The 11067-nt window shown below is 46.3% G+C and overlaps 1 protein-coding gene across 3 annotated transcripts in view; it reads left to right on the top strand.

The window, feature by feature from the left end:
- Positions 1 to 11067, top strand: part of STYXL1 (serine/threonine/tyrosine interacting like 1) — a 53133-nt gene that overhangs the window by 27863 nt on the left and 14203 nt on the right. For all 3 annotated transcript variants that reach the window (XR_009406947.1, XM_059414663.1, XM_059414664.1), the window contains 2 exons: positions 195 to 340; positions 6218 to 6363. Coding sequence is in view for 2 of the 3 variants with exons in the window: in XM_059414663.1 (XP_059270646.1) it covers positions 195 to 340; positions 6218 to 6363 (292 nt within the window). In the remaining variant the exon portion in view is untranslated. The remainder of the gene's footprint in view (positions 1 to 194; positions 341 to 6217; positions 6364 to 11067) is intronic.

The following is an 11067-nucleotide window of genomic DNA, read 5'->3' on the forward strand; positions in this document are numbered from 1 at the left end:
TTTACAGAGGGGAAGGATCAGCTTACTTGGTAGCAGGTAGCTTTTTAAATTTGAGCTGCTAACACTCCCCTCCCTTTAGAGCTGCTTCGGGGTCCTAGACCGCTACGTTTCCAAATCGAGTGGCCCTCGGCCAGAGCTTTAGGCAAACGGTGAGCACGCGGGGGGCCATTCACCTCTGTGGTCTCTGTTCTTAGAACTGGTGCCCGGAGCAGCCGTGGAGTGTGGCAGAGCACTGGCCGCCCTCACCCGTCACCCCGTGTGCATCCTGAGAGGGGGCTACGAGCACTTCTCGGCCACGTACCACTTCCTCCGGACGCAGAAGATCATCTGGATGCCGCAGGTGAGGCGGGGTGCTGAGCCCAGGCCTGCTTGGATGGATGCGTTGTCTCCCCCGCCCCCACCCCGGGGACCGAGGGATGGGGAGCCGGGTAGGGGAAGACGAGGCGGGCGACGCGGATGGAAGGGGTGGAGGACACTGGTTGGGAAGTAGACCTGGGGCAGCCAGGAGGTCCAGGCCACGAGGGTGAGTTTCTCCTCGCACGAGGGTACAGGTGAGGCCCGCCCAGGGGGCAGGGGTCCCCGGGGGGAGCTTTGGAGGGCGGGCCGTTGTCGTCAAAGACAGGCAAGGGTGCCTCTCCGTTCTCAGCTGTCTGGACCCACAAGCCCAGAGGACACAAAAAAACATGGGTTAGCACAAAAAAGATGAGGAGTTCTTGCCTAGAGGGAACAGCAAGTGTCTAGAACGCAGAGGTGAGGCCCCTCCTGGAGCCAGCCCCGAAGGAGGAGGAGGAGCTTGCCAGGAAGAGAGATGTGTGGAGGCAGGCTGAGGCAGGCCGGGGTGGCCATGGCCTACAGGTGGGGGCTGGTCCCTGGAGGGCAGCAAGCAGGGTGGTGGGTGCTTACTGGAGTCTGGGTGCAGTGGGCTGTAGACACGCGGGGGCTTCATTCTTTCTAGTAATTACCTTTGGCTCTTAGCCCTTAGCCGCATCTTGGGCAGATTCTGGAAGTTCTGGCCACTGCCAACCTGACCATAAAGTGATCGGGGAAATGTGTGTGTGTTACCCGGATCTTTCAGAGATACAGAATGAAACGTTTATGGGGTTAAACAGCATGACCCCTGGCATTTCCTTCAGGATAATCCGGGTGTGTTGGGGAATGGTGAGGATAGGGTTAAAACTAAACAGGCCGTTAGCGGAGGATGTTTTGCAAATGGGCAATCCACCGGGGGTTTATTACACTGTTCTCTCTACTTAGGCATGCTTTCGAAATAATTTCCTAAAAGAAAGGAAAAGCAATGGGGCCAGTACAAGCCGGGCTATGTTAGCATTCCAGTGTCCGCTCTGAGTCAAGTCTCCGCTCTTCCCATCCCCCCCAAAGCTGGGCAGTCTTCAGTTGTGGGGGGGTGGGGGCCTGGGGGGGTGGGAGTGGCCAGGGGTGTGGGTTAGCTGTGGGGCCCTCTCCTCTCTTCCCTGCTTTCAACCCACCTGTGACTTCGGTGCGGGGGGTCCAGGGTGGGGCCTCTCTTGAGGGACGGGCTGCCCGTCAGTGTTAGGGCCGTGCCCCCTCACTCTGTCCAACCCCATTCTGGATGTTGCTGGTGGCCTGAGCTGCTGGTTTCCTTGGGGCCCAGCTCAGGGGCCCCTTCTGCTACTAAGGATCTTTCAGAGAAAGCCAGCTGGGACTTCCTGCCACGAGCCCTCCCCTCCCCCCAATTCCTGGTTTCACTGGGGCAGTCCATGACCCCCCCGCCCCCATCTGCTTTCCTTCACACAATGATCTCTAGCTCTGCTGGTGGACATCAGTCTCCCCGTCCTGCCCAAGCCCTGCTCATGCCTAGAGGAGCAGCCTTTACTGGCTTTTCCATGTGCAAAATAAGCATTTCTCTAAAAACCTCATCGTGCTGATAACGCCCTTCCCTTGGAAAACAAGCTTCCGTAAGGCTCGGTAACCTGTAAGTACGTTTGTCGACATCGAAGGAACAGCACGTAATTAACCGTATGTTTTGGTCCATGTTGATGTGTGTCTACACCTGTGACTTACCCTTGCCCCGCTTGTGTAGACGGGCTGCCCTACTGGTTAAGATGATGGATGGGTTACTCAACCCTACTGGGTTGTATCTATATATTGGGAAGCGTGGTGCGTGGATTCTTGGTGGTGGCAGCTAGCAGGGGCTCTGCCCTGGGGGTCTGTGGCCTTCCATAGAGTGTAGGCACCTCGTGTTAGTCTCTCCCCGCTTCGGGACCTTTGTGAGTCGTTCCGGGGCAAGGATGAAAGCCCCAGTTCCCTCCTACATGTTCTGAAATGGTGGAAAACAGGGGTATCCCTGCTGCTCCCCAAGGAGCTCCTTCTAGGAGGGCGGGTGGCGGTGCTGAACGTGGCCTTTAGACAGAGCGACTTCTCATTTCCTCTGCTTTACACGTGGCCTCCCTTAAATGAGATTTCGCTGGGAGCAAGAGGTGTTGGGGCTACAACGTGAAGCCCACACCAGAGAGAGGGTGGTGAGCCCTGGGGTTTGGGGAGGACTGGTGCTCGACAAAGTTCCGCAGCGGTCATGGTTTTGGAAAGCAGACCCGTAGGGGCTGCTGGGTGGGTCTGGGGAAGGTGGAAGCCCCTGATGGTGAGTAGGTGACAGATTCGGGAAGCACTTGGGCAGTGGCACTGATGAGACACGGGGTGGGTGAGTGAGACTTCGGGGGGGGGGGGGGGGGGGCCGGGGGCAGGGCCCGGGTTCTTGGTGTGGGGGACAGGTGGGGGGCACGGGAGGTGGAGGCAGTGTGGGGGAGGGCTGCGGGCTCAGTTTGGACATCCTCATGGATATGGGCGTCAAAGGCATGGCATCTAGAACTAACACACGCTTGCTCTCACCAGCCCGGCCTGTTTTCCCCTGCCACACAGCCGCAGGAAAGGAAGCGGGTTTGGAAGCAGCAGGAAGAGTTGATAGGTCTGTGTCGGGTGTTCAGGGACATTTTCTGGATGACGCTGGGGGATGTCCTTTGGCTCCAGCAAGCTGAGCGTCCTGGGTGCAGTCAGCCCGAGCCCTGGGGAAGCTTTGGGTCGTATGGAGCGGGCCTGCCTGCAGGTAGAAGTGTCCTGTGTCCCTTTTGCGCACTTAAGCATTGGCTTGGCTTGCCGTCCGTTCTTCGAGAAAGGCTTTTTGAGGCTGACAGCTTGGGAAGGATGTCGGCTTGCAGTTAAGCTCACTGGGAGGGGTGTGGGCTAAGGGCAGGAGGCCTGCGGTTCTTCTGAGTCCCACTCAGAGCCCGAGGAATTTTAGAACTAGGTTTGACCTTTGAAATTACATAGGTCAGCATTTCCCAAAAGGACTTCTAAACAGATTGTATTGGAAACCACAATTTATACAACGTGGGTGGGGGTTTTGTTTGTTTTCTTGAGGTTATGCCTAGTTTTTTTTTTTTTTTAAAGATTTTATTTATTTATTTGTCAAAGAGAGATCACAAGTAGGCAGAGAGGCAGGCAGAGAGAGAGAGAGGAGGAAGCAGGCTCCCCGCTGAGCAGAGAGCCCGATGTGGGACTCGATCCCAGGACCCTGGGATCATGACCTGAGCCGAAGGCAGTGGCTTAACCCACTGAGCCACCCAGGCGCCCCTGTCTAGTTTTTATTGTACTAAATACCACAAATAATTTGCAACCCATGTCAATAATAAACCTGTAGCCACTGTGCCATTATAAACATCTGGGCTACAAAACGTCTGCCCAAGGAACCACTAGGAAGGTTTTCCGCAGTTCCCAGGAGGTACTACCATTTGGGAATAGCATTAAGCCTGCCATGTTTTACTGGCTGTTTTCCAACTAGTTTATAAATATATATATTATAAATTATAAATTACTATTCGATGACAATTTTTTTTAAACGACTTGGTTGACATTCTTGGAACAATCAGATTCTGTAAAACTTCCCTTCAATTTTCTTGAGATAAAATTGACACAGAACACACGTAAGTTTCAGGTGCATGAGGTGTTGACTTGATACATCTATATATTGTGCAAGGATCAACCCAGTAGGGTTGAGTAACCCATCCATCATCTTAACCAGTTGCCATTTTGTGTACTTGATGGTGAGAACGTTTAAGATCTACTCTCCCAGCAACTTTCAAGTATGTAATACGGTATTGTTAACTGAAGTCCCCATGCTGTGACCAGATTGCCAAAACTTGCGCCTCTTACGTCTGGAAGTCCGTGCCCTTTTGACCAACATCTCCCATTTCCCCCACTCCTGAGCCCCTGCCAACCACCGTTCTGCTCTCTGTTTCTGTGAATTTGGCCTTTTCAGCTCCCGCGTATAAGTGAGATCCTGCAGTAGCTTTCTCCGTGTGACTTATGGGCATGCCTTGAGAATATTGTGGGTTTGGTTCCAGACCACTACAATAAAGCCCATATTGTAGTAAAGCAAGGCAAATGAATTTTTTGCTGTGTATAAAAGTTGTGTTTAGACTGTACTGCAGTCTGTTAAGTGGGCAAGAACATTATGTCTAAAAAAATGGACATACCTTTTTGTTTTTTAAGATTTTATTTATTTATTTGACAGATCACAAGTAGGCAGAGAGGCAGGCAGAGAGAGGAAGGGAAGCAGGCTTCCTGCTGAGCAGAGAGCCCGATGCAGGACTTGATCCCAGGACCCTGAAATCATGACCCGAGCCGAAGGCAAAGGCTTAACCCACTGAGCCACCCAGGCGTCCCAAAATGGCAGCATCTTCAAAGCAAAATAAAATGAAGCAATAAGATGCCATATTCCTGTGCCCTCAGGGCCCACCCACATTGTCAGGAATGGTGGGAGATCTTTCTTTCTGACGCCTGAGTAATAGCCCATTCTGGACACAGGCCGTGTTTTCTTTATCTGTTCATCTGTTGGTGGACACTGAGGTTGTTTCTGTGTCTTGGCTGCTGTGAGTAATGCTGGAGGGAGCACGGGAGGTACTCAACACCGTGATTTCCTCTCCTTTGGATATGTCCCAAGAAGTGGCATGGCTCGATCATTTGGTAGTTCTATTTTTAAGTTTTTGAAAAGACTCCATACTGTTTTCCACAGTGGCTGTGGTTAGTGGATTTTTTTTTTTTTTTTTTTTTTTTTTTACTGCTTTTTCCTTCTCCTGCCGTTCCTTGGTTACGTGTGTTGTGAATTTCTGAGACCGGGATATCCTACGTGCTGTTCCCCGTATGTCTTTGATTCTTTACACCCCTTTTCCCCAGAGTGCCTCGGAAGGGACCACCGTTTCCTAGGACACATTTTGGAGGAATGTGGGATTAGTTTTTCTCATCGTGTCTTTGTTTTTCAAAGAGACCCCAATTTTTCGTATCATAACTTTGGACCTGGGATTCCAGGGAGCTTCCATGAGGTGGTGTCCTGGCCTCCCCACCTGCCCACGTCAGAACTCGCCAGAATTCACTTCCTAATGACACATAGGCTCTCTGTGAGTAGTTTCAGTGTGGGTGTTTTTTTGTTTGTTTGTTTTTTGTTTTTTTGTTTTTTTTTTTTTTTTTTGCTTTTAAGAAGGTGTTAAAATTCTGGTGGCCTCCAGAAATATAGTACAATTATGTCATTAATATAAATATATAATTATATAATAAAGGAGCTGTCCCTTCAATGATAATAGAATATAATTATAATATGTAATAATAGGGGCGCCTGGGTGGCTCAGTGGGCTAAGCCTCTGCCTTCAGCTCAGGTCATGATCTCAGAGTCCTGGGATCGAGTCCCGCATCGGGCTCTCTGCTCAGCGGGGAGCCTGCTTCCCTCTCTCTCTCTCTCTGCCTGCCTCTCCATCTACTTGTGATTTCTCTCTGTCAAATAAATAAATAAAACCTTAAAAAAAATGTAATAATACAAATCTTCCCACCCTCCCCTTTCCCCCTCCTGGATATACCCTGGATTTATGCAGTTCTGCATCGAGGGGTATCAGAGGCCAATCTTTGTGCACCCAGAAAAGTGCCCACAGGTGCCATGGGGGGTAAGTGGGGTGTCCGTGTTGGGATGCAGCGTGCTGTCCTGTGGCTCAGTGACCCATCCTATGACTATCAGCCTTCTCACTCCTCCTGCCAGTCAGTCTCATTCATTATTCTAGATTATCTTTCTAACACCGAGCCACATTTCAAGAGACAGAAAACAAAAACCGTTTCTTCCCTGGGGAAAGAATATCTCACCCTATGGCCTACCACTCATGTATTCTGTACAGCAGCCTCTCTCCTTCCTCTCCCTCAGGAACTGGATGCCTTTCAGCCCTACCCTGCTGAAATAATTCCAGGCAAGCTCTACCTGGGCAATTTCAGGCAAGCCTGCGACCCGAAAATTCAGAAGGATTTGAAAATCAAAGCACATGTCAATGTCTCCATGGAGACGGGGCCATTGTGAGTAGAAATACTATTGATTTTCTTTTTTTTAAATTAAGCATTTACATAAGATTCCTAGTTCCATGCATTTCTAGAGCGGAAAGGGCCTTAGAAATCGGCATCCGCTAGTATAGGCTCTGTACTTCCTTCCTCTGTTCGTGGTTTGTAGTCTGTTTCCTGGCTTGGCCATGGCGTCCTCTGCCTCGAGACCCATTACTTACCCTTCAGATCTCAGCAAAAGGAGGGTTTTCCTGGTGTTTACCATTATGGTGCAGAGAATTCCATTTACCCAACTTCTCAGGGCCTCTGAGAAGTGACCCCTTAGTCCACTGGGGCTCCTATAGCAGACTGCTGGTTCATAAACAAATTCCTATGTTGGATAAAAACCATAAACAAAGTTTATCACCAGAAATAATTATGTAGATAAATGTAAAACACTTTCGCTGTCACTGTTAGATCTCTTCGAAACATAACTGATCACAAGGGGCACCTGGGTGGCTCCGTCAGTTAAAGCATCTGACTCTTGATTTTGGTTCAGGTCATGATCCCAGGTTCATGAGTTTGAGCCCCTTGTCAGGCTTGTGCTGGGCCTGGAACCTGCTTAAGATTCTCCCTCTCCCCCTCCCTCTGCCTCCCACCCTCTAAAACAACAAAAACAAGACAAAAAAAAACCTAATTGGCCACAGAAAAAATAGTAACAATGTATTTTGAGATTATGACATGTGTAGAAGTAATATGTGTGCCCACAGCTTCCTAGGCAGGAAGAGGCTGAATAGAAGTAGACCCTTGGGGGACACCTGGGTGGCTCAGTTGGTTGGGCGGCAGCCTTCAGCTCAGGTCATGATCTCAGCATCCTGGGATCGAGTCCCACATCAGGCTCCTTGCTCGGCAGGGAGCCTGCTTCTCCCTCTGCCTCTGCCTGCCACTCTTGTCTGCCTGTACTCACTCTCTCTCTCTAAATAAATAAATAAAATCTAAAAAAAAAAAAAAAAGAAGAAGAAGAAGTAGACCCTTGGAAGGGTCTTACTCTACATGAAGTGGTATAGGTGTGAAAGGTTGAAGATGTGTTCTGGAAATTCTGAAGTAACTACCAAAAGCTAGAACAAAACAAAAAATAAAACAGTTATAATTCATAAGACAAAAAAAAGAAAAAATGGAATTTAAAATATCCCAAAGAAGGCAAGAAAAAAGGAACAAAACAGAGATGAGGCCAATAGAAAAGAAACAGCAGGATGATTGTCAACGATCACACTAAGTGAAAGTGGTCTAATTACCCCCAATTTAAAGGCAGAGGTGTTGTAGGCGATCTACAAGAAACTTTATCTTTTTTTAAAGTTTATATATTTAAGTAATCTCTGCACCCAGTGTGAGGCTTGAACCCATGACCCTATGATCATGAGTTGAATGCTTCTCTGACTGAGCCTGTCAGGTGCCCCAGAAACATACTTTTTTAAATTTTATTTTTATTATTTTTTAAAGATTTTATTTATTTATTTGACAGAGAGAGATCACAAGTAGGCAGAGAGGCAGGCAGAGAGGAGGAAGCAGGCTCCCTGCTGAGCAGAGAGCCTGATGTGGGGCTCGATCCCAGGATGCTGATATATGACCTGAGCCAAAGGCAGAGGCTTTAGCCCACTGAGCCACCCAGGTGCCTCAAAACATACTTTTAAAATAAAAAATGAAGATAGGTTAAAATGGATGGAAAAAGATACTTAAGGCTATGACTAATTAAAACAAAACAAAACAAAAAAACAACTTTTGGAGTGACTCCATTATTAGATAAACTGAACTTTATAGCAAAGAATACAACCAGATCTAGAGGGTCATTTCATTATGAGAAGATGATCAACTAATCTGGACCATAGATTCTAGAGTAATCCACAGTTATAATCAGATTTCAATCTCTCTATCAATACACAGAAAATAGGTCATAATTTCAAAGACTAGAAGAGCAAAATTGCCTAACTGACAATTATAGGACATTTCACCCAATAACAGTAGTGTTCTTCTGGTCTTTGAATGTGTTCTGCAGGATACGTTCTTCTCAAGAGAACATGGAATATTTTTGACAAGATATACTATTCTGGGTATTAAAACAAATATCAAAAGAAAAATAATTTGTTATAAAAAATTATGCTCTCTGACTACAGTGGAGTTAAGTTAGAAGCCAATAAACCGAACAAGAAATATGGGAAGAATCCCAAATGCTTGGAAACTAAGCAGTACATTTCTAAGTAACCTATGGGTCACAAAGAAACCAAAAGGGAAGTTAGAAGGTATTTTGGACTGAATGAAAATAAAACCCCACATATCAAAATTTGTGGGTGCAGCTAAAGCAGTACATAGAGGGAAATTTATAGCCTAAATGCCTCTATTAGAAGAGTTTCAAATCAAATCAAGGTCCTAAACTTCCAACTTAAAAAAAAAAAATTAAAATACATAAGAAGGAGGAAGGAAGGAAATTATATGATAAGAGCAGAGGTAAGTGAATAGAAAACAACACACACACACACACACATGCACACTTGCACAAAATACAAGCAAAACTGGGGAGATCTGAATACAATTGATGGATTGTATCAGCATCAATATCCTGGTTGTGCTCTTACAGTTCTGCAGAATGTTACCACTGGGGAAACTATGCAAACAAAGGGTACAGTAGATCTCTCTGTATTTCTTACAACTGTAAGTGAATCTACAGTGATCTCAGTAAAACTTTACCTGAAAATTTAAAAATAATTAGGAAATGTTATGAGTGATTTTCTGTCAGTGTGTTTGAAATTTAAATTAAATGAACCAATTCCTTGAAGGACTCAAGCTATCTGTGCTCGTTTAACAAAAAAATGGATCATAGAATAGACCCCTACCTGTTAAAGGAATTGAATTCATAGTTAAAAACCTTTTCACAACGAGGACTCCAGGCCCATATAGCTTCACTGGTGAGTTCAGCTGAACATTTAAGGAAGAAATAATACTGATCTACATAGTCTTCCAGAAAACAGGAGAAGACACTTTCTTATTCACTTATGTGAGACCATCATTACTCTGATACCGGAAGCTGACAAAGACTTTATAATAAAGGAAAACCACAAACCTCGTGAACACCGGTATAAAAATCCTTGATAAAAATTTTAGCAAACTTAACAAAATTATATAAAGAGAAATACATGACCATGTATTTCTTCCAGGAAGGTCTCTTTGGTTCAACGTGAGAAAATCAATGTAATTTACCATATTAACAGACTAGAAAAAAAAAAAAAACTTAAATTATCTTTAGAAGAGAAACAGAAAAATGGCATCCTGCAACTGCTGAATCTGTATTTTTAAAAACATTTACACGGAGGGGGATGCCTGGGTGGCTCAGTAGGTTGGGCGTCCGACTCTTGATTTTGGTTCAGGTCATGATCTCGTGGGAGGGGACAGTGTGGTGGTCATAGGATCAAGCCCCAGGTCAGGCTTCCTCAGTGGGGAGTCTGCTTCTCTCCCTCTCCCCCTTCCCTCACTCACACTCGCAGATAAATAAAATCTTAAAAAAAAAAAAAAAAGTTTCCGTGGAGGGAGCATTTATAAAACTCGACAGCATGAGGGTCCATAACGTAAGACTCCACCAATTTCAGAAGATTTAAAATCACATACAGTTGTTTTTCAACGTAGAAGGTTAGAAGTTAGAAAGCTTATTAGGAGTTAGAAAGCAAGAATTTAAAAATATAACCAGAAAATTACTGGACACTTAGAAATAAATTTTTATTTTTATTTATTTCAGCAGGCTCCATGCCCAGCATGAAGGGCTGTGGGGCTTGAGTGAATGCGGGACTTGAACTCACAACCCCGAGATCAAGACCTGAGCTGAGACCTGGGGCCATCCAGGTGCCCCTAGAAATAAATTTTTAAATAGCATGGGTTAAAGAAGGACTCCTGATGGAAATGAGGAAATATTTTCAACTACAGGATAGCAAAGATATAATGTATCAAAACTTGTAGAGTGCAGTTAAGCTGTGGGTAAAGGGAAATTTATAGTCTTAAATGCATCTATTAAAAAGCAGGGCTAGTCATTTCAAGGAATGACCAAAGGAACAGTAATCTAACCCAAATAATGAAGAGGGAAGGAATAGTAGTAGCAGATAGAAATGCAGTTGATATTTACATAGTAACCTTGAATCCTTCCACCTTCTCCACCTAGATGCCTCCTACCTTGTGAAGCTTTCCCCAGCTTCCTTGTCTTCTCCCTGCCCTTCCTCTCCAGTATCATGTGCAGGGCTTTATCCGTAAACCTAGCCCATTGGATTGGGGCTATTTCTTTCTAGGTCCACCTCCCCCACTAGACTGGGAACTCCTTGAAGCTGGGAGATGCCGGCCCTCTTTGGTTCAGCTTCTGTCCATTAAGGTCCAGCTCAAATTCTGGCACACAGTAGGCATTGAGTGTCTGAGGGAAGAAGGAATGGATGGTTGGATGGATGGATGGATGGTTGGATGGATGGATGGTTGGGTGGATGGATGGATGGATGGATGGATGGTTGGGTGGATGGATGGATGGTTGGATGGGCGGATGGATGGGTGGACGGACGGATGGATGGATGTATGTATGGTTGGATGGATGGATGGATGTATGGTTGTATGTATGTATGTATGTATGGATGGATGGATGGTCGGATGGATGGATGGATGGATGGATGGTTGGATGGACGGATGGATGGATGGTTGGATGCATGGATGGATGGATGG

Source organism: Mustela nigripes, chromosome 11 (assembly GCF_022355385.1).
Source record: "Mustela nigripes isolate SB6536 chromosome 11, MUSNIG.SB6536, whole genome shotgun sequence".
In the NCBI taxonomy this organism is placed as follows: domain Eukaryota; kingdom Metazoa; phylum Chordata; class Mammalia; order Carnivora; family Mustelidae; genus Mustela; species Mustela nigripes.